A 24,950-nucleotide genomic window follows, 5' to 3' on the forward strand; every position below is an offset into this window, starting at 1 on the left:
AGGTGTTGAGTATTTTATTACAAATCTGAATTAATATTTAAAAAATTGTATATCATATGCCTACTTCAGCATTCAATATGTTCTTACCCTACTCTGTGAACATAGTCATTATTTCATGATAATAGTTCATAAATATTTATATATTTTCAAACAGGGTTTTTTTAAATCTCATTCTTGAAATGAAACAGAGAGCTTTTAAAAAAAAGCAAGACATGACAGCTGGGATAAATTGCAAAGTCATGCTATAGGAATATTCTATAAGGTGTGTTGGATATGCTGATTTATACTTACTACTATCACCACATCACCACTACTAACTACAACTACTTATGTCAATAATAATGATGACAATGATTACTCCTTTTATTTGTATAGACTTTTGCACATTACAAGCCTTTCACTTACCTTTTTTGATTCTCATAACAATCATACCAATGATGTCATGAGATCCTAAGGATTTTTCCTTAGGAAAAATTCAAAGGTAGGAAAGTATCATATGCAGAAAGATGTTCATCCCTGTGTTAGAGAAAATGATGAAAAAATCAAAATATAAATGCCAACTTTATCAGAATGGTTCAATAAGTATGGTCGATCTGTATGCTATGTGGTTAAAAATATTAATACAAAGTATATATCAAAAAGGAAAAATTCATGTGTTACTACATCAGGAGAAAACAATATAAAATTACATTTGTACTACTATCACAACTATGGAAACATTTCATTGTGTTTGGACAAGATCTCAAAGGTAACATAGTCAAATATAAAGTTTCTTGTTATGGCATAGCACAGCAGTAAAGTGTTTGAATTATTTTAGATTGTCAGTAACACTGGTATTGTTCATTATACCATATACATGTTTAATATAAAATTAAATGCATATGCTTGTAATAATAAATATTTGCCAAATACATGTATTACATAAAACAATGCACCCCTTTAGAAGACCTTTTTATGAAAAGATGATTGTAGGTTCCTTTTTAACAGAATGTGATTCTCACCCTCCCACCTCACCCCAGTGCATCTGGATCACCAGGGGTGATTTCAATGAATACTACTGCCCAGGCTGTACCCCAGGAGATGAGTTTTCTGCTGGTCTGGGATAGGGCCCAGGCGTTGTTTTGTTTTTGTGTATGTGTGTGTATGTAAGTACTCCAGGTAATTCTATTGTGCAGCTTGGATTGAGAACAACTAAAACAATTATAATAAGCAACTGAAATTTTGTACTTTTAAATATTAAATTCCCTGAATTTTCATCTCTAGCATAAGACTTTCAGGATTAAGAATGCTGTCTGGCTGAAGACTGGTCTGATTTAAGAAATCATGAGTACAAAGTATCTTTATGCTATCATAGTGGCAAACATTTTAAAATGATAAGATAATGTTGGTGAGAAATGAGCACTGCCATACACTGTTTATGGAAATGTAAATTGAATGTGTATTGATCAACTTTGCTGGAGGGCAGTTTGATAATATGTATCCAAAGCCTTAAAGATATATAACCCTTTTGTCCCTGGAATTCCACTTGTAAGAATTTATCCTTAGAAAATAATTGGGCATATTGGCAAAAATGAGTTAATAAAAATGTTTATCATAGTGTTGCTTACAATAATAAAAGACTGTAAACAATCAAAATATCAGTGACTGTAGGTTGATTAAATTATGGTATATCCACACATGATGTTAGTAAAATGTTTGTGTAGTTAACGTGAGTTAACATGGAAAGATATTCACAATGTATTGATAAATGAAGAAAAGTTACAAAACAGCATGAATCCATTTTTGTTTAAAATATGTAATATGTATATATACATCTGCGTATGTATATATGTACAGGTGGGGAAAGCCCAGAAAACTATACACTAAAATAGTAATCGTTATTTTCAAGATACTTTTTACTTTCTGTTTTATACTCTCGTGCATATTCTAGTTGGTTTTTTCTTTTCACCAAAAGCAAGTACTATAATTATAAATAAAGACCAAAAGCTTTTTTAAAAATGAAAAAAATGTATTTTGAAAAATGAAGCCTTGTTACATTTATCTACCAAATTGAATGAACTACCACACAGATTCCCCCATCTTCACCTTATCCAGCTATGAAAAACAAGCTATGTGGTAGTTAGAAACAGCTTTTTCTTAATATGCTAAGTTTCTTCAATATATTTATTTTCCAAGTAGATTAGGAAGTGTGAAGTTAAACTTAAGTTTCATTAACAGGTGTCAAATTATCTCTGATTACAATTAATCTGATTAAAATCAGCAAAGATGACTTGTAATGAATTAACTGAAATGTATCTCAATGTATTTTAATGGGGTTGTCTTCCTTAACATCTGTAATTAATAAATGGCTTGTGTTTTTTTCATTTTAGGCATTTCAGGACCATCATCCTCCATAGCCATAGCTGGCACCAACCACCCTGCCATCACAAAGACAACATCTGTTCTTCAAGATGGCGTTATAGTCACCACCGCAGCTGGAAACCCACTGCAGAGTCAGCTGCCCATTGGGAGTGATTTTCCCTTTGTTGGCCAGGAGCACGCACTTCATTTTCCATCCAACAGCACTTCAAACAACCATCTTCCACACCCCTTGAACCCCAGCCTCCTCAGTTCTCTACCTATCTCTTTGCCAGTGAATCAACAGCATCTCCTAAACCAGAATCTATTAAATATCCTCCAGCCTTCAGCAGGAGAAGGCAAGTCTGAGATCAACCTCCACCCTTTAGGTTTTCTCAACCCGAATGTAAACGCTGCTTTAGCTTTTCTCTCCGGTGACATGGATGGGCAGGTATTGCAACCTGTTCACTTTCAGCTCTTAGCAGCCCTGCTTCAGAACCAAGCCCAAGCAGCTGCCATGCTTCCCCTGCCATCTTTCAATCTGACCATCTCAGATCTTTTGCAACAGCAAAATACCCCTTTACCCTCATTAACACAGATGACAGCCCCACCAGACCATTTGCCAAGCAATCAGTCAGAGAACAGCCGAGCTGAGACCCTTTTAACCAGCCCCCTGGGGAACCCTTTACCAAGCTTTGCAGGCAGTGACACTACTTTTAACCCCCTGTTCCTCCCAGCTGTCACTGGGGCCTCAGGATTAATGGCCTTGAATCCCCAGCTGTTGGGAGGTGTCCTGAACTCGGCATCGGCCAACACCGCTAATCATCCAGAGGTTTCCATAGCAACTTCCTCCCAGGCAACCACTACCACAACCACTACATCATCAGCAGTGGCAGCACTGACTGTCTCAACACTTGGTGGGACAGCAGTGGTGTCAATGGCAGAAACATTGCTGAATATATCTAATAATGCTGGGAATACACCTGGTCCAGCTAAACTCAACAGTAACTCTGTGGTGCCACAGCTACTTAACCCTCTACTGGGGACAGGTCTGCTTGGTAAGTTAAATTTTTTCACAAATTTTTACAAAAGAAACGTTTTTCTAATTCTATTTTCTCCTTTTTAAAAACTCCATTTTGTCACACTATTTTTAAAAATGTTTTTGTTATGTCACAGCTTGCTTAAGGAACTAAATATAATAACACCCACTCACAACCATAGTTATACGAACATGAAAATGACTTTTTCCTTTTCCCCTACTCTAGCAATACTAAATACCATTTTAATCTGCTTTCTCTTCTAATTCTGATGCCACCTAAACCTAACCTACCCATCATTCTCTTAAGCCAAGTAGAGTCTTATTTTTCAAATAATAAAGCACAGGTACATCTTAAAAATAACTTTTATTTGAATTTTAGTTGGTGTGGCATCACAGGGTTAGTATGAGCAGCTGCACTGTGGATGAAAACAGTTTGAGGAAGTGTTTTTCCAGGTGATCCCTAAATAAACAAATCTAAATGTTTATCCAGCAAAATAAGAAACAAGGCATAAAAACATTCAAAGTTAAAATTTGCCCAAGTTCAAAGAAACAGACAACCCCAATAGCTGCTGCTAGATTTCCTCAGACAGTATTATTCTTTAGAACTTTGAGGCTTAAAAACAAAAATCCTTCATGTAGATTACCCTATCACAAAAAGTTAGAAAATGTCAAGTGTATTCAACTGATTGGTGAAGGTAACTATAATATAAAGTACAGAGATAGTGTCCACAAAGTCTGGAAACATGGGCAAATATACATGATATTATCAAAGACATCTTCAGTACATAAAAAAATATGTTTCCAGATTTTATGGACCTCTTTATAATACAGTTTAATTAGTTCTATTTAGTGTTGAAATCAAATAATCTAAAAAGCATTACAGATTTACATATTTCAAGTTACAAGACAATTTCTATGACATTATCCTCAAGATAATTTCAAAATAAGTTAATTTGAATATAAATTTAGTTTAATCCTATCTAATTATATAATATTTATATTTAATGATTATGGCAGTGAATTCTTTTGCATTGTTAGCTTTCTTTACAATTTTAATTTCAGGTGACCCACCTTTTACTTAAAAACAAAATACATATTTCTAAACCAAATCCAATTTTATTTGCTGGTATTTATTGATGATTGTGGCTTGAGAAAAAAATTTTGTTAAAAAAAAGCCTGATCAAACTAACTTGTTTTAATCATCTGGTCCAATACTTATGATTACTAAAACATTTTAGGACTAATTTCAACCTTTAATTGTTGATGCTCCAATAAAAATAATTTCAAGGAATTGTATAACACTGAAGCTCAATATATAAAGATTGCCTAATCGATAGAGCAAAGACTAAGTAGTCTCTCCATGATATAAAATTTAAAAACTAACTACTGAAGATAAAATTAAATAATAAAACTATTCTTTCCTTACCACTTAGTAAGACTTTGAGGAGAAAAAGAGAAAAGAATTACCATGTAAGTCTAGTTTTTAGATTTTGTTTCAGAAATCCTCAGGTACAAAGATAGGCATAGGATCTCCAAAGAATCACATTGACTTACATTTTATGTTTTTCAAACTATAGGTGACATGTCCTCAATAAACAATACTTTGAATAACCATCAACTGACTCATCTACAGTCGCTGTTAAACAACAATCAGATGTTTCCTCCAAATCAGCAACAGCAGCAACTTCTTCAGGGGTACCAGAACCTCCAGGCATTTCAAGGACAGTCCGCAATTCCTTGCCCAGCTAACAATAACCCCATGGCTTGTCTGTTTCAGAACTTTCAGGTACTCTCCTTCCCTGGGTTGCTTAAGCAGAAAACAATGTCTAGGTTTGTTTAAACACTTAATTTGGGGGAAGAGAGGAAAGAAGGAAGTTATGTGCCCTTTCACCTCTACATACTGTTATTTCTCAATAATGAATATTGTTAAACATTCCAGTCTTTTGTGTAAAGGTTATTTTATTTTGCCTGAAGCATCTCAGTGACTTTGGAGCTGAGAGTAAAAGCTGATCATGTTACCCTCTTAAACTCTTCTGTAATTTCCCATTACTCTCACGATTAAAATCCTCATCCTTAACATGCCCCAGCTCTCTCCTCTCTCTCCCTGGTCTTCCCTTAGTTATACAAGCTGAATATATTCATGAAAGATTAAGGAGTTATATAGAAAGAGTAACACTCAATAAATATAAGAAGAAAATATAGGGAGCCAGCCCTGTGGCCAAGTGGTTAAGTTTGCATGCTCCACTTCGGCGGCCCAGGGTTTCGCCGGTTCGGATCATGGGTGCGGACATGGCACTGCTCATCAGGCCATGTTGAGGCAGCGACCCATATAGCACAACCAGGAGGACCACAACTAGAATACACAGCTATGTACTGGAGGGGCTTTGGGGAGAAGAGGAAGCAAAAAAAAAAATGAAGATTGGCAACAGATGTTAGCTCAGGTGCCAATCTTTAAAAAAAAAAACAAAAAAAGAAAATATGGAAGTTTTTAAAAATAATCTTGGGTAGAGGAGGTTCTTGTGGTAAGACACAAAACCAAGAAGTCAAAAAGGAAAGAAATAACAGAGTTGAATACATAAAACCTTAAAATTTCTATATGATCAAGGGTATTCTAAACAAAGTTAAAGACAAGTGGCAACCCGGCAAAAAACACTTGTATAATAATAGCAAATAATTGACATCTGTAATATAAAAAGAGTTCTTACAAATCAGGAATAAAAAAGATAATTGATTAGAGCAATAGATATGAACAGACAATTCATAGAATAAGAAAGATAAGTTAATAAACATATGCAAAGAATAATCAGAGTTATACAAATTACAACTTTAATATGTCCATCAAATTGATGATTCCCTTGCTGACTGCGGTGTGGGGAAATGGATTCTTTTAGATGTATTGTTGGTCTGATTGTATGCTGATACATTCCTTTTGGAAGGTAATTTGATAGGTTATGAGGTTTTAAATAGACATGTCCTTTGACTCAGAAGTTCAACTTCCATGTATCTATTTTAGAGAAATCTTCAAATGTGAACAAAGGGACACATACCAGACTGTTCATTACAACATGGTATGTGGTGGAAAAAATTAGAAACCAGTTAAGCGTCCATCAGTAGGGGAATAGTTAAATAAGTTATGCTATGTCCGTCTATCTGGTAGGTTAAAAGATCAGGTAGACTTGTATAATCTAATATGGAAAGATCCGCAAGATTGCAAGACTTCAATACTGTGGTATTGCAGAAAAATATTAAAATACTCACCATTTATGTGAAGGAAAGAAGGAAGGAATGAAGGAAAGAAGGGAAACTAGATATACACCAACATACTTTAATGTATTAAAAGTAAGTATCTGCAAGGATGCACTCCAGCAGTGATTAATTCTGAGAAGGGAAATGGGATTGGAGTGGGATGGGAAAGTACAGATTTGGAGGGGGTAGTAATGAGGAAAATTTTTATCTTTTTTGGCAATAAGAAAATATTCGTATACATCTTATATAATAAAATAATTTAGAAGGGAAGAGGAAGTGTTCAACCATATCACTGAAGAAAACAAGTAGATAAAGCCTGAAGAGAATCTATTAGATGTAGCAATTAGGACATCACCAGTGACTTGGTAGAATGCAGTTTTGGTGGAGAGGTGGGAGCACAAGCCAGATTGCAATAATAGAAGGATGAAAAAGCTTAGGAATTAAAGAGTGTGGATTACTCCTTCAAAAACTAACTATGCACATAGTTATATACTAAAGGAAAGAGCCCAAAAAAGTGGAAGAGATTGAACTTAAGAGAAGGGATAACAGATCAGGCAAGATCCTTGAGGAGTACCTTGGGATCCAGACGTAAATAGAGAACTTGCCCTCAGAGAGCAGAAGGGGCCCCTCATACACTGGGAAGCAGGACAGGATTTGGGACACATATAGTTGCAGGGAACTGTGTGCTGCTGGGGCCAGGAAATAGCAGAGTATAAGAATTACAAGAATTCTTGACCCATGAACTCCATTTTCTCTGTTAAGTAAGGTTATCTACTAAGAATAGTGCCGAGATGGTATAGCATCCAGCTCAAAGATGTGGATGAAGATCTGAATAATTATGGAGGAGAGTGATAGCTAACTAGAGGATCATAGGATTGATGGAAACAATAAGCCCCAGTTGGAAGCCATAAGTTCCTATAGACAGATACTCAGCATCCTCACAGTAGATACAGATAAGGCAGGCAGTTAAACTTATCCAAGATTTTATCTGGTAGGTGTAGACGAGGGGAGGATGGCAAGAGAGTGGTTGATGTGCTGATGGATCCCAGGCTCTGGTATAGAAGGGAAGGATGTGAAGACAGTAAGGGAGTGATCACTGTGGGGAAAATCTGAAGTATCAAGGATCTGGAGCAGCAATTCTTAGACAGGTTTGGTGAAATTAGAATAACCTCAGGACAGTTGCAAACTGCACTCATCCTTCCTGTCCTGACCATTGATATTCTTCCCTGGTGGGTATTCCCTCCCTTCACCTCTGCCCAATTGGGAACCACTTCTATAGAGAGCCACTGTCACTGTTGATAGCATGGGAATGTCCCTCAGCTGGTAGCCTGGTAAGGTTGAAGAGTAGGTGTTACTACCCTATCTGAAAACTTCAAAAATATAGTGTCATATCAGAAATATTTTATTGTTAAGAAAGGAGTGTATGTATTTTGTTTTGTTTTATCTTGTATTGTATGTCACTTAGTTCAGTAGAAATATCAGTGAGTTAGAAATCATTTTCAAAATCTGGTTGCCTCTGTGATTTGAGCTGTGCTGGTGACTGACTTGTTTCTCTCTTTGAATCCCAAGTTGCAAAAGGTATAATGACACTAAATACATGGAGTCATCACCTGAAAACATTTTGTGCCCAACCATCTCAACTTCACTTTTTCTAGAGAATGTAAAGTAGGGATGATTAAAAAAAAGTCTGTTGAATGATTTCAACCAAAGAAATGGTACCCAAGTATAATCAAGACACAAGTTTTTCTACACAGGGTGACTTTTTATTTCATTTTTGAGCTTTGTTCTTTCTTTATATTTCCTTCCTTGTTATATGTGTTTGTCTTTTGGTAAATCTTAAAATTACGGTCTTTCTCTTCGAAATCTTTAAATTTTTTTTCTCCCTTTCACTGCTTCCTCTCTATTTCTTTAAGGTGAGGATGCAGGAAGATGCAACTCTCCTAAACAAAAGAATAAGCACTCAGCCGGGGCTCACAGCACTTCCTGAGAATCCGAACACTACACTTCCGCCTTTCCAAGATACATCTTGTGAGTTGCAACCGAGGATTGACCCATCTCTTGGTCAGCAGGTGAAGGATGGCCTTGTTATGGGTGGCCAAGGTGATGCTTCTGTAGATGCCATTTACAAGGCAGTTGTTGATGCAGCCAGCAAAGGAATGCAGGTTGTCATCACCACTGCAGTCAACAGTACAACTCAGATCAGCCCCATTCCAGCTCTGAGTGCCATGAGTGCCTTCACTGCTTCGATTGGTGACCCGTTAAGTCTCCCCAGTGCTGTCAGTGCGGTCATTCATGGACGAAACATGGGCAGTGTCGATCATGATGGTAGGCTGAGGAATGCAAGAGGGGCCCGGCTGCCCAGGAATCTGGACCATGGGAAAAACTCAAATGAAGGAGATGGGTTTGAATATTTCAAGGCAGCAAGTTGCCACACATCCAAAAAACAGTGGGATGGGGAGCAAAGCCCTGGAGGGGAACGAAACAGGTGGAAATGCGAGGAATTTTTAGATCATCCAGGCCATATCCACAGTAGTCCTTGTCATGAAAGGTCCAATAATGTCTCTACACTGCCATTTCTGCCTGGGGAACAGCACCCAATACTGTTACCACCAAGAAACTGTCAAGGGGATAAAATTCTGGAGGAAAATTTCAGGTATAATAACTACAAAAGAACTATGATGACTTTTAAGGAGAGACTAGAGAACACTGTGGAAAGATGTGCACACATTAATGGGAACAGACCTCGACAGAGTCGGGGCTTTGGAGAGCTGCTGAGTACCACAAGGCAAGACCTCGTCCTAGAGGAGCAGTCTCCAAGCTCCTCAAATAGTTTGGAAAGTTCTCTGGTCAAAGACTACATCCATTATAATGGAGACTTTAATGCCAAAAGCATTAATGGGTGTGTGCCTAGCCCTTCAGACGCTAAAAGCATTAGTAGTGAAGATGACCTAAGGAATCCAGACTCCCCCTCTTCAAATGAGTTGATACATTATAGGCCAAGGACGTTCAACGTTGGCGACTTGGTCTGGGGCCAAATCAAAGGACTTACTTCCTGGCCTGGAAAATTAGTAAGAGAAGACGACGTTCACAATTCATGTCAACAAAGCCCCGAGGAAGGGAAGGTATACCAATCTTTATCCATTGTCAAATAACTAACCTTTGTTCAGATATCAATTACTATTTTTTGTTATCATCACTTTGGATTCTTTGGATTTGAAATTAGGATTCTTCATGACTCATTGAGGTCTCACAAGCTTCTGGAGCGTATAATGAAGAGGGGATGGTTATAGTCACCAAAATGTCGTATCAACAAGGGGTGAGTTGTGAAGCATTTGTAGATCCCACTAGGGCTCAGGGTGGCTCTAACCCAGGAACCAGATTTCCAGATTCTTGTTAACTCTGCCTTCCTTCCCTGCATTTACCTAATTCTTCATTCCGCACACAGAGGATGAAGGCAAGTGGCAATGACTGGGAAAAAATCTGGTGGCTTTTGGAGTCCAGGAATGCAGCAGAGGAAGGGGCCCTCCCAGGCAACAGAAAGTGCCAGGGGAGAGCCTCTCCTCCATGTGCTTACGTGTGACATTTAGAGCTGGGGAGAGGGTAAAAGCGGCGTGGAGTTGCAGCCATTTCTGGAAGCAGCAGGTCATGTCTGAGTTCAGAATGCTGTCTCCTTTCAGGAAAAGTTCTAGGCCTTTATAACATATGGAAATGTTTAACCCCAAAGTCTGGTTCTACTTAACACAATCTGATCATATAAATTAAATGAAAACTTCTCCATGAAACTACCATTCAATTTAGAAGAAATTAGTAGGGGTCTTCTGGGCTTTATTCCCCCTCACAATTGGTAGAATTGGCTCACTAGGCAAGAAATATGCAGAATGTTTAAAGTAGACAGAAAAGTTTATATTTGACTGGGAAGAAATAATTATGCACATTCCCCACATATGATGAAGAAACATATAATTTTTCACCTCCTTAGGAAATAAAAATTACTCTTACAGGTACATATTATTCTCTTAAAGAGCATATTGTATAAAACTATTTCAACTCTGCTCAAACCTCCACTGGCACTTAGGTTTAATGGCAGGAAACCAATAGCATTTTTGTCAGCACAATAAAAAGATTGTCTTTCTCCAAATGACCGGGAGGTCCTTAAAACTCGTTGCTTATGATGCCTAATATATACTTGTCAGGTACACTCTGGGCATTATGTTTCTACGTTTGATAAGAAAATGAATTCCATACTCCCTAGTCAGAAAACTTTTTATTGTCTAATCTCTCTGAGACCAGACAAAACATTCTTTATGTTGACAAACCTAAATATTTTCGACATTTTATTCAAAAAATAATTAGAAACAGCAAAATTGGGCTTTTATGATATAAAGGGAACGGCTGCAACTACAAGATGTAGGCACTGAACTGTCTTACAATCTGTGTGCAGATGAAACTGTCTTTTTTATGTGGCATTTTACAAAAAACTTAACTAAAGAAAAGATTATGACCTTCCTTTCCTGGAAACATTCTTCCTGTCCTAAATGCCTTGTCTAAATATCTTTTTATGTCCTCAGGAGAATAAAGGCATGTACTTTTAACACATTTCACGTTAAACTATGGTCCTAATCTTCTGATTAGTCTGTGTTCACAAACTACTGAGATTGAATTACTCACTAATGTTCGGGCAGATACCCTTAAAAAAAAGTTGTTATCTAGAAGTCCAAGAATCATGAAACATTTATGTTGCTTCATTTAAGTAAACAAATAGTATTCATTCACTATAAAATAATAATACACGTTTCAAAACTCTGGATTCTTCTTTGTTATTGTAGGCAAGAGATGAATTCCTAATAGGAAGCATGAAATTGTTTCTCTAAATTCAGATACTCCCCCTACCATTGGCTAACATTGTAATTTGGCATTCTCAAAGCCTTGATATCAAAATCTTGATATCAAGATAGACTAAAAATATTTTTAGTAATTCAGAAAAAATCATTTAAAGCACACATTCAGAGGTGCAAAATTGAAAACATGTAATAGTAACAACACATGAAATATTTATCTATCATTAAAAAGCAAGGTATAACAGCCTTAAAAGCTGCAGGGCACTTAATATTTTTAGAAACCTCTGGTCTTTTTAGGACCTACCTCACTTTTGCACATAAAAAAATCAAAGTACTACTTCACAAGCACTGTTTTTTCTCCTATAGCTCACACAACAAAGGAAGGGCTTCCTCATATCTTATTTAATGATACCCAGCGAGCCAAACAGTGTTCTCAGTTTGTAACACCAGAAAAGGTGAAATTTCAGACACAAGTCTGTCTGACTTCTAGCCAAATGGCTTTTGCCTGATATCTTGGTAATAATCCTGTTTCATCACGAAAAAAATTAAACTATGTTCAATATCTGTGTAAGACAAAGCATGATCTATTTGAAAAGATTTCCAGTAAAACTTTTTAAAAATTTGTACTCTTAGTCAAGTGAGCCAATTATGATGTAATTTTTATTTACATAGAACCCCTTAGTCCTCAGCAGTGTTTGAGAAATAAAATCCTGTGCATTAATAATCAGACTTCAGCTTTTAAAAAGGTAGACAGTGTATTAGGTTCCCCTCTATACACTGTGGTAATAATGCCTGACGTTTTAATAAAGTCGAGAGAGAAAGACAGAGACCTACTCCATAAAGAATTTGTTTATTATAGTAAAATCTTATTAATTCTGTCTTACTAATGTGGAATGTGGGACCATTTCCCCTAGTGTTTATCTTTGTAGTATCTCAGAAGAAAAGGTTTGCTAAACAATTTTCTTACACATTATCATGTTAAACTTTCTTAGCCTTTCAGTTTTTTATACTATTTGTATATCCACCAATTTTAAATCAATCCAAGATCCTGTCAGATCTCTCCAGATAAAATCTACGTTAACTCAAGTGTTAGAATAGATTTCTTATACACCCTCCACATCCCATAAACCTGTCATTTATTTTCTGTTACAGTCTTTGTTCTCAACAAGCCACCTCAAATTTTTTTCAGAAGCAGGCAAAGTAGAAAAATAAGTAAGTAACAGTATTGCAGATTACTAATTCAAAGCAAGCCAGGCACCTCTGTGTTTTCAGGTTGCATGAGTGGTCTTTGACGTGAGGGGTCCATGCTGTGATTGGAGCACTGATACCTGCCCGAGGCTGAGGTCTCCATGTGTCCATAAGTTGCTACTTTAGCAGACTGTTTGTCGTTATAGTGTAAATGACTTGGTCAGTTTATGATCTTAGAAAGGCATTTTTAATCTTTGGCGGGGTGTTAAATGGAACAGAATTACTAATAATGCATTAGGAATGTTCTGCAGTTTCTGATATTACTTAAGAGGTTTGATTTCTAAACGTCAAATACACAGTCTACAGAGAACTAGAGAGAAAGCAGGATGTGGCAGAAAGAGACATGGGCTTTGGGCTTTCTGACATGAGCTTGATCTCAGTTCTGTCAGTCACCTACGTGGTCCTGGGTAGGAATTTAATCTCCCAGAGCTATATTTTCCTCATCTCTTAAGTGGGAATATTAATTCCTACTCAGAGTGAGGTTTTAGGAATTAAATAAGATACCATAAATAGGTTACCCAGCACATGAAAGAGGCTCAGTAAAAATTAGCATCCTCATCCCTGTTCTCTGTTTGGATTCCACCATTATGAAATTGTGGTAATTTGACCTTAGTTATTGTTCACCTGTGCACTATCCTTGAATAAAGGATTTACTAACCAGGTTGAGAATGAAAGGATTATAAAGAATCTATTTAATGAATGAAATAGTTTGTAACTATTTTTTATGAAGTTCAGCACATCGCATACAAATTGGCGTATCTGATTATAAGTTAATATTAGCTGTTCATGTCAAGAAGGAGTTTTACTTGGAAGCATTTTAAAGCACTTTGTTGAGAGGACTTGAAAGTCCCCCTTCTCACAAAGCTTCTAAAAGAGTTAAAGTCAGACTTTCTTCCTCTGCCTTCCTACCCTACCCGCTACATGCAACAATATTAATTAGTGGAGATTTTTAACAGTCTAAAAAGTTGTCTTGAATCACAGCTATATAATACTGTCCCAATGTTGAGGCCATGTGACAGCACTGAAGAATATTATGTACTTTGTATTATACCATTCAGAAAGTGGCATCTCCTCACTAATACATTTTTCATTAGTCATCAGTTTGTAGTGAAGTATATTTTGAAGATATTTATACTTTTTCTAAATAAATGGTGCTAGTTTCTCTCTGAACCATGAACCCTTTGTAGTTGGAGGTTCAGTGGCCAGGAATAAGATCAGTGCTGTGCTCCAGTGCATCGTTATGGTCGGAGAAATGCACTCCCTGATCTTGGCCTAGTATTAAGGAATTCTTGGGAAGGAAAATGGCTTCTGTTGGCATTACACCTATACCCTATAATATGCAAATATTTAAAGCCTATGCAATTGTGGGGGAAAATGGTTATCTTTATGTACTATGTTTCAATAATTATTTAAAAATAGGAAAAATACTCATTTTCTAAAATACATTTTGTAATTATCATTTGCCATCTTTGATCTTACGTTAACCAACCTGAAAGGGTTGAGTCTCAAGTAATAATCAAGAAATAAAGTTCTTATTTTTTTCTGAGTAGATCATTTTCACTCTTTTTGAGCATTGTCCTGTTAGTCTTCATATTTCGTTTCTCTTACATTCGATGTGTATTCTGACTCAAGCCAAATTTAGGAAAGAATTTATTGCTAGATTGGCACCAAAATGTTTCTTTGCAATGAAACGTTTGTTGTTGTTGGATAGGTAGAGACATCTCCTGATGACACAGAAAAGTTCTCCATTTCAGTATAACGGCACCTGATTAAATGAGGATGTGTTTAAAAGGAGGGTGTAGAGACTCTTCTCTAGATCCACACTTTGGCTTTTTTCCATACGGTTATATTTGTCAGGTGGAGATAAAATAGATCTCTGAATAGTTGTTCAAAACAGACAAAACTCATCAACCAAGTTTATTTGGGGACAATACACTTTCTGTATGTCAGTTCAGCATCACACGCACACATATTTTCAGTGTGGAGCAAAACCAGAGAGAGCTTACCGTTGCATTCTGGGGATGTGTAACTTAAGAAATTGAGCCTGGAGACTAAATTTGAGAGGTGTGTCTTCCTGTGATGTTTAAACATTTTACTTTGAAGAACATTCTTTTTGTGCTTGATTTTCAGTGTTAGCTGTTTATACTCTTTGGTATTATAATTCTCTGCTGAAGGTGTTCTTTGTATATTCGCTTTGCTTAATATATTTTCTTAACCTCTACTGGAAATGAATCCTTTTCTCTGTACCCAATCAATATCCACAGTATTTGGGCTGCATTTTGGCTGCTAGGGCAGCGAGGGCAATCAATGCTCTATAGCAACAGGATCCTCTTGAAAAGGAAGCAAAATAGTTTTTGAAAAGAAATAAGCTAGATAAAATCCAGGCAAACAAAGTCGGTGCCTGATCAAAATTTGAAAGATAATAAAAAAAAAATGAAAAGCTAGATAAGACCAAAAATGTGAATGTTAGGAAAAAGACTAAACTGAGTACAAAGCTTAGGTAAGACTATAAACTTTAGTGACTTGTGGAATATTTGATTTTTTTTCTTGAGCAAGATTACAGAGGAAAAGGAAGACTATCTCCATTCGCAGTTAACTGAGACCCAGCACAGAGTTCTTGAGCTTGTCAATACAATTTTCATGTGAATAGTAGCAAATGGAATCTCAGGTCTGAGGTAAATACCTCCTTCTGTTATGTGAACTTTTAAACAGTGTTTCTTTAGAAATACGAGTTTATCCAAAACATTTAATTCTATTTATATGTTGTGAGTTGATATGAAATGTGTTATAGTATTTAGAATAGATTTGCTCTAGTCCTGTAGTATAGTTCTCTAGTACTTAAAAACACTGCTATCTAAAGTGAAGAAGAAAGAAAGCACACACACACACACACACACAAAAGGCCTCAGAAAGTGCCACTGACTAAAATTGTAATAATGTGGATTTGGTTAGTTCATTTGAAAAAATGAGATTATTTATCGATTTTTTCACAAATACTATTGTTGGAAAATTAGATTCATCTTTTTCTGTCATAGTGTCACAGGTGAGTCAACTTTTTACCCCGAGTTACTTATTTATCATTAGTTCCCATTCTTTAAAAAATATCGAAATATTGCACTTTAAGTTTGAAGGACTTTTTCAGCTTGAAGATTTTTTTTAAATATTTACTTTTTTTTTTTAAGATTTTATTTTTCCTTTTTCTCCCCAAAGCCCCCCGGTACATAGTTGTATATTCTTCGCTGTGGGTCCTTCTAGTTCTGGCATGTGGGATGCTGCCTCAGCGTGGTTTGATGAGCAGTGCCATGTCCGCGCCCAGGATTCGAACCAACGAAACACTGGGCCGCCTGCAGCGGAGCGCGCGAACTTAACCACTCGGCCACGGGGCCAGCCCCTAAAATATTTACTTTTTAATAAATATTTGATAATAATGAACCTAATAAATGCCTCATATTTGCTTATTGCTTCATAGCTGTGTTTCCCAGACTTCGGATGAAGTTGCATGTTACCTATACTATCAGTTAGTTAAAATTTTTCTTTATATTCATTTACTTGTTTATTTATTCATTCCACAAATATTTTTTGGACACTTGTTATGTACTAGGCACTCTTCAAGCCACTTTTTAAATAACTTCTTCAGTCTTATTCTAAGGTGTAATACATGTGAAATCTAAGTATAGTGTTTTTTGTATTTTTCTAATACAAATTTACAGGAAAGTATAACTATTAAAAATGTTTAGGGGCCAGCCTGGTCGCACAGCGGTTAAGTTCACACATTCCACTTTGGTGACCCGGGGTTCACCGGTTCAGATCCCAGGTACAGACCTACGCACCGCATGTCAACCCATGCTGTGGCAGGCTCCCCACATATAAAGGAGAGGAAGATGGGCACAGATGTTAGCTCAGGGCCAGTCTTCCTCAGCAAAAAGAGGAGGATTGGCGGCAGATGTTAGCTTAGGGCTGATCTTCCTCAAAAAAAAAAAAAGTGTTTAAAAGTCTGTCCATGTTCCACCTAAAATAATTTCACATGCTACCAGTGGCACTTTGGGAAAGACTGCTTTGGTGTTTACAAAGCACCTTCATGTTTGTTGTCTTTTTAGATTCTCTCAGTGACCCAAAAAGATGTGCACAATTATCCCCATTTTACAGATGAGAGAACTGAAGCTCAGAGAAGTGGCATTCCTAAGGACACAAGTCACAGGCAGTTAAGCCAGGTTCCAACCCTGGTCTTCTAACTCTAAGCTTAGGACTCCTTGTATTATACCATTCCCCCAAAACAGGGGCTGATGATGTAGAAATGGGATGGAGAAGTGAAGGATGAAAAGGGGAGCTTGAGGTCAGCTGTCTTATCTCTGCTATGAAATCTGTGATGTGGCGTGTGCTCTATTCTTTGACCTTTGTGTGACTGACAGCTTTGCCTCAGCACTAAGTAGCAGCAAAGTAATCACCAGGAGACTTAATCCTGTTGTCAGGATTAAAGCCTGAGGGAATTTTACATCATCTCTAGTTAACTGGCTCTATTCAAAAGTGATCTCAGTTCTTCGATTCAGTTTCTTCTGATATATGCTATCCCTCACTTTCAGAGGGGCAGTTTGGCTCTCTGAGAGGTTTGGGTCTCCTTTTGTCATAGACTTTAAGTTACTCTTGAGATACACTGCATGCTGCTGTGCTGGCCCCAAATCAAACTTAATGAAATTACCAAAGGTCTAATATGTGCCTTGTGAACAAAATAAGCAACCAGAGATTCAGACTTGTTCAGAAGACTCTTAAACCTCCACCATATAATAATGTCTGGCTCTGTGAGTATCTTTCTAACCTGACTGAACAGGCTATAGGACTATTTATGTTGAAGAATTGTTGTATCTAAAGAATTTGAGTAACTGAAAGAAGGGATTTAGGAGTAAAAAATATTCAACATATATATATATTTACACATGAGGTAAGATGTGATTTATAAATACATATAAATTCTGGGTATCTTTTTCTAATTTTTAAATGACATGTGAAAAGAGTTATACTATCATGGCCGTTACTATTAGCACCATCATTATTAGAATGAGAATATGTGGGCAGATTATGAGTAAAAATACATTGGAAAGTCCTACCCCAGTTTCTCACCAAGATAGGAATTAAATAATTTATGGAACTCCTGGCTTGTGAAGGTACAGGAATATAAGATTATAATTGCAGATTAAAGTATTAAATGTCTTATTACTTGCTCCTTCAGTGTAAGTTTTATAAAAAGTATTTGTGTGCATTTAACCTTTTTAATGTTACATTTATGTATTTGGTTTCCCAGTACTTCCTTCATTTACAAGTTAGCTAAATAATTTATGAGGTAGTGTTCATTAAATAATTAAATATGATTTCTATTTGACTAGTAATTGAATTTATTTTGTTCTTCTCTGATACTGTTTGGGGTGGGGGGGTATCTTTAAAGAGTTTCTTAAATATTGTCTAAGTCTATGAATATTTCCCCAGAAACAACACATACTCTTCATGTATTGTATTTCACAATACACTAGAGTACTAAAATTCTGAAACAAAATAAACTAAACATTTACCTCTGGATATGTATGATCTTGTCTTATGAAAAATACACAGAAATGTGTATCTTATTTATATTTAGTTTTGGAAAGCACCATCGTTGCTTTCTCTGTCAAGGTCATTGAATCCTTTATAAATAACATAGTTCATTACAAGAGTAACTTACAGCCTTAGAGGCAAATGTAAGTGAAGAAATCATGGTAGAGAATTAGATCAGAAAAATCACCAGGAAATTATTCAAGCATAAAAAATTTTTTAAGATAAATTTGGACAAGAATTATCTGAATTTCTATGAAAATATAATTTGATTTAAAATAATTTGACCTAATTTTTTCAGTATGTCTGTGCATGTGCATACATATAGACATGTGTATATACATATGTGTGTGTATATATATGATATAATATATATAAAATGACTACATTTCTATGTATATTAGAGTTGGTATGGTGGAGAGAGGTTCAGTGCTATGGAACCAGACAAGAGTTTCAGTGCTGGCCGTGCTACTTAAACTTACTGAGTCCCATCTGTAAAATAACAAAAATAATACTGGTTTGCAGTATTACCATATTAAATAATAAAACAGTGCATTTTACATAATAAATGCACAAGAAATGTTTTTATTGCCCCTTATTCCTTATTTAATTAAAAATAAAAATTGAAGATTTATAAAAATAATTTGACCTAACAATTTTTGAAATTAAGACCAAAGAGTAAGTTTTCACTGTGGTGTCTTGCTTTGTTTCACTGTGAATCTGCTTTCTGTTGCCTGCATCCATCTCTTCTGAGATCTCTCACTACCCCAGTTTGTGTCTAATAGAAGTTTATGCAACAGGAAAGCTTCCTTCCTGCTGCCAAGAAAGTCATTTAAATATAAGTGGAATTAGCTATAAATTACATAAATGTAACATGTGAAACATTTTCCGTATTCTTTTCGTGTGAGTAAATACAAGATGGAACCTCATTTCTAACATGAAATATGAAAGCGTATCCAGGCACCTTTTTTTTTTTTTAAAACGGCACATGGATATGTTCAGCTTACTTAAGCTTTTCCAGTCATCCCAATAAGATACTTTTCTTCATAGCTCCTGTAAGGTGTTACTGGAACGAAGTTATCTCTTGTTCTGGCACAGAATAGATCACCTATCCCCAGTGAACTTGTGCATATAAGATATTTTGATCCTTTAGGACAAAATACAAAAATCATGAAAAGGAAAATGTTTCTATTATTTGACTGTTTTTCTCATTGAATAATTAGCAATGCTTGTTTTCAGACTTGATAATGGAAACCCTTTGTTAATCACTACTGTGTACTAGATTTGAGCTGCCAAAGAAAAATTATTTATAAATGATATTCATGAGTAAGGAAGATTTAAAGACAAAAGTTAATAATTTTCTTGCTTATTAGTGTTTATTTTCTTACCCATGAGGCACTTTTGGCAACCTCTCAATTTTTATATAAAAGTAGCATAGGGTGGGGAGAAAACTGGGTTAAGGGATAGCTGGGGGATTTGCCTTGAAGCTTTTTACACAGCAAGCAACACTGTCTTTACTTAGATTTTTTTTTTAAGATCAATAAAAATAGCAATGTTTTTCTAAAGGTGTTTTTATTCACAAGTTGCACACATGTTTTCCTATTTATTAATTGTTTTTCTTAGGGGATGTGGCTTGGAGAACCATGATAGAGATTACTGGAGGCACCTCCCCACCCCTGAAATCCCCCAGCCACCATTTGGCAGCCGCCCTGTGATGAGGTAGTGGACTTCACACAGGCTTACAGCGACAGAGCAGGCCAGGGGAGAGGACGTGCCCATGGATGTAGCAACACCCTCTTCCCACGTCAGTAAGGACTATGCATGGACCACTGCCCCACAGTTTTGTGGCCTCTGCAGAGCCTAATACATTCTAGGTAATAATAGCTGCTCTGTACTTGGCTAAGTGTTCAACATGACTGGCTGCATTTTAATTCTCACAGCAATTCTAGCAGGAAGGTAGGTATTATTGTCCTCATTTTAAAGAGGAGGAAACTGAGGCTCAGAAAATTTAATTGTTTTCCTCATGCTAGGAATCAAGGAGGTCAGATTCAGACTTCTCTCTGTTGGCTCCAAAGCCCCAACCCCTTCACCAACCACTGCTCTTGTCCTCCCCTGATGGAATACAGATTTGCAGTTGCTGAGCATCAGGCAGCGGAGAAAGCAAACCAAGATCTCTGACTGATATGTGTTGTGTATTGAAGGTTATTTAAATTCCAAGTTTTGTTCTTAAAACACTATTTTCAAAATGTTGACAATTTGAAAGCCAAACAGTCTTTTCCATCGATCTTGCAGCCTGGAGCCACGGAACCAACCTCTGCCTGAGCGAGGACAGGACATTTGACAGGATAGTGAAAGTTTTAGCCTCCTCTCCCCCAGCGCAGAGCCTACTTGTACAGCAGGAAAGTACAAACAGTGTTAACAATTGCAGGTCTGGGTAATGTGGTTTGGTCTTCATACCTTCACTCAGGTGGAGCCGGAGAAGTTGAAGACACTAACAGAAGGTTTAGAAGCCTACAGTCGAGCCCGGAAAAGGAACAGAAAGTAAGCACTATTTTTTTTTCTTCCATTTTGTTTTTCAAGGATATAATTTACTGGTTCTCCTCCAAAGGGACAATGAAATCTGACTGATTTTGTCCATCTTGGGGCCTGCCTAAGAATTATTTAATAGTTATCACCAAAGAGAACCATTATAGACAAGCCGAATTAGCTATTACAGAAAATGTTTTCTTTTCTTAGTAATTTACACTGCAGTAAGATTTCCCTCTTTATCGGCCCCTTCCTCACTCCCTCCATCTCCATCCCTCTCATTTAGTGGGAAAGAAAATATGATTAATATTCTCAACATGTAGCAATTAAATGGTCTCTGAAAGTGCAGCAAAAGTTTATCCACTTGCAATTCAAATACTTTGGGGCGAGATACCCCAGTTGTACACATGTAAATAATTTAGGCAGATTAGCTGTTAATCAAAGTGACGGTAAAAAATTTTTTCTTGGGGCAGGGGCAATAGGTTTCCTTTGGAGTTATAACAAGAAGTTGAACTTTGGGACATTATTATTCAAGTTTTTCTGGATCTTTATATTCTGAGTAAAGATAGTATGGACAAGTAGGTAATGTTTGAAACACAATTTCCACTGTAATGCAATGTACTTTTCTGTATCATAACTATTATTTCATTTTACGGTAGAGAACTACAAATGTGCTTCTGTATTATGTACTTGGAAAATTATTTTAAAATATATGTAATCAACATATCTGTTCAGTTACTATAGTTTTCGTATTATCAAACATCCAAGAATTACAAGATCGGAATGATTATTAGTGTATCTGTATAAAAGGTTTATGTAATGATATAAATAATGTCTGTTAAAGGACACTCTCTTTCTCTTAGTGGTGTCTTCAAAAATTCTTGCCAGAGGTAAAACTTTAGAACTCAACAAATCTTGGGGAGACTCTCTTCACCTCACTAGAATGTCTGATAAAAGATGCCAACTGCAAGGGGCAACTCCTGTGCACCTGTGTTCAGGACTCCTTTGGAAGATAGCAAGTGGGTACTGGTCGTGGCAAGGGCCACACTTCCCATGCAGAGTTTAGTATTGGGATAATGCCTACAAAAGTTAATACAAGGCCGGGATGAAAGGAAGAAAATTGCAAATTACCTACATCACAAATTTGCAATGGGGCGTTTGCTATAGAATATTCAATGGTACTTGTTTATTTCATGTAAAAATCCCTAAAATCTTTCCTCCAATGAGGCATGACAGCTGGATTATGTTCAAAAGTATCCAAAACAGAGGTGATAACAAAGAAATGAAATAACTCCTCCAAATATTTAGATTTACTGCCTTGAAATGAGCTTTATTTTCCCATAAATTTGCTATTAAGCAATTTCTGAAAGGTAATGAGTAAGAAACAGCAATTTGAAAACTTTTTCTTCAAAGCCAGTTTACTATTTGTGGTGAATTTATATGAGTCCTAAGTGGCATTATCTAAAGGAATGCTCATGAAACCATAAACTTGGACTGCAGATTGGCAAGGTAAAAGAAGAAAATGTGAAGCACATGTTAGTAAAAACAGCTTTATTTATCATACCATTGTCTAAGTAGACTGACTTGCCTTGTAAATGCCCAGTAGAGTACTTTACATTTTGCTCATGTGATTTAAAATCCATTATTTTATTCTCCCAATCACAAGATGGGCCAGAATTACTGAGCCCATTTATAGATGAGGACACTCAGGCCCAATGGCTTAAATAATTAGTTGAATGTAATGTACAAGATAAATGATGTGTTGGACTGAATCATTTATTTGATCATTTATTTATTCCCCAATTTAAGGAGACTAACTTAGCAAAAAAAATCTGTGCCCGGCACAGTGCTATAGTCCCTGGAGCTCACTGTTCAGTGAAGGAGACAGATACAAAAACAAAAATAATTAAAATGTTAAAATTACAGGGCCGGCCCTGTGGCCGAGTGGTTAAGTTCGCGCGCTCCGATTCAGTGGCCCAGGGTTTTGCCGGTTCGGATCCTGGGCACGGACATAGCACTGCTCATTAGGTCACGTTGGGGCGGCATCCCACATGCCACAACTAGAAGGACCCACAGCTAAAATATACAACTATGTACTTGGGGGGTTTGAGGAGAAAAAGCAGAAAAAAAAATTGGCAACAATCGTTAGCTCAGGTGCCAATCTTTAAGAAGAAAAAAAAAGTTAAAATTACAATGACAGCAATGTGTATAGTGTGTTTTTGGATCATTGAGAAATGACATTAAATTCAGGTAGAAGAATTCTTGCTAAATAAGATGATATCTGAGCCAAGCCTTACACATTACATAGATATTAGCCAGGCAGAGGAAACAAGGACCAAGATGGGGTGGGTGGGATAGTGCTGAGATGAGACCAGGAGTTTGGATCTGGGGACTGTAAGGCGTCGGGTAGGAAATTGTAAGGGGTGCAGACAAAGGTGTGAGCAGGAACCAGATCGTGAAGGGCCTTATAAGGGCCCATCGGCTCCTTGATCCTATTGGGAGTGTCTGAGGCGACTTGTGGTTGGATTTTCACTTCTGACATGGCTGTGTGGAGGGTAAATTTTAGAGGAACAATACTGGAGACAGGGAGATCATTTCAGAGGTCATGGCAGAAGAGAAGGGAGGATGAGGACTCAAACCAGGAGGCAAGCAATGAGGATGAAGGAGAAGGAATGTGGTCAAGAAACAGGAGGTAAAAGTGACAGAGCATCGTGGAGATTGACTGGCATGTGAAGGAGAGCAAGTAATCAAGGACAACTCTCCAGGTTTTAGCTTGGGTGACTTGGTGGGTGGTGGACACACTGACTGAAATGGAGAATACGGAAGAGAACTGTTGAGTGCAACGTGTGGTGCCCCTGGATAGGTCGGACACACAGGTCTGAAACTGGGAAGAAGTGGTATTTCACTATGTAAAAATGGCTGCAATCACACAGAGATACTTTGACCGATTTGAACAGTGGACTAAGGATTGAACACTAGGGCACTGAACACTTACTGGAGATAATGAAGAAGATGAGAAGAATGATCAGAAAGGAGGAGGAGAATCAGGGGTGGGGGAGTAGGGTGTTAGACGCCAAAGACTAAAACCTTCCAGGATGATAGAATGGTCAACAGAGGTCCAGTAAGAGAAGAACTGAAAAACCTCCATTAGACTGGGCAATTTGGAGGCCATTGGTAACCTTACTGAAAACAGTTTCCAGTAGAGTGGTGGGTATACAATCCAAGTGGCCATGGGTTGAAGAGTGAATAAGAAAGGAGTAGAGAGAGCTGATACAGATTATTTACTCTTCTTTCTACCCTTAATGTGAAAAGTTCCAGAAAAATAACTGAAGAAGTTTTAGGATGACAAAGATTTGACTGCTTTTGTAGAACTGTGGGGAAAAGGAGAGAGAAGAGACTGAAAAAGGAGGGTATCATTTGGAACAAGATGGTTAAGAGGTTGGTTTTTGACCTGAGTTCAAATTCTATTCCCTACCACTTCATTGGCTGTCTCCCCTTGAGTATGTTGCTTAACCTCTCTGAGCCTAAATCCTTCATTTCTAAAATGGGCATGTTAATACCTACCTCTTAGGATTGTTATCATTTATAGATAATATAAAGAGAGCCTTAGCACAGTACTTGGCCTATGGGAAGTATTTAGTAAACACTTATTTTTATTATAAAGATACAGGTGAAGCAAAGAAAATTATCAGATATTTTTGCCAATTGAAACATTCTACCACCACACTAGATGTTTAGAACTCTATGTAGTCATTTTAATCCTCAATATCCTACAATCAAACTGTACAATAAATATCTTTAAATTGATGTGCTTATTACAGCCCAGTCACAAAAGAAATATTAACATATTTATTGAAGATATTACTCAGGGTCCTTTTGTACTTAAAAGAGGAAATACTTTCTTTAAAGAAAAAATTCCAGGGGCAGGCCCAGTGGTGCAGTGGTTAAGTTTGCACATTCTGCTTCAACGGCCCGGGGATAGCTGGTTTGGATCCCGGGTCTGGATCTGCGTACTGATTATCAAGCTATGCTGTGATAGGTGTCCCACAGATAAAGCAGAGGAAGATGGGCATGGATGTTGGCTCAGGGCCAGTCTTCTTCAGCAAAAAAAAAAAAAGAGGAGCATTGGCAGCAGA

General features: G+C 36.9%; 1 protein-coding gene across 28 annotated transcripts in view; it reads left to right on the forward strand.

Annotated features, from left to right (window-relative positions):
- The window catches only part of MBD5 (methyl-CpG binding domain protein 5), a 416,685-nt gene that overhangs the window by 384,294 nt on the left and 7,441 nt on the right, over positions 1-24,950 (forward strand). For 17 of the 28 annotated variants that reach the window (XM_070240856.1, XM_070240855.1, XM_070240850.1 and 14 more), the window contains 4 exons: positions 2,370-3,395; positions 4,954-5,162; positions 8,536-9,744; positions 20,756-20,829. In XM_070240856.1, coding sequence (XP_070096957.1) covers positions 2,370-3,395; positions 4,954-5,162; positions 8,536-9,744; positions 20,756-20,829 — 2,518 coding nt within the window. Of the gene's footprint in view, positions 1-2,369; positions 3,396-4,953; positions 5,163-8,535; positions 9,939-20,580; positions 20,830-24,950 lie in introns of those variants that run through there. The other 11 variants (XM_070240870.1, XM_070240868.1, XM_070240866.1 and 8 more) reach the window with 4 other exon arrangements.

Source organism: Equus caballus, chromosome 18 (assembly GCF_041296265.1).
Source record: "Equus caballus isolate H_3958 breed thoroughbred chromosome 18, TB-T2T, whole genome shotgun sequence".
In the NCBI taxonomy this organism is placed as follows: domain Eukaryota; kingdom Metazoa; phylum Chordata; class Mammalia; order Perissodactyla; family Equidae; genus Equus; species Equus caballus.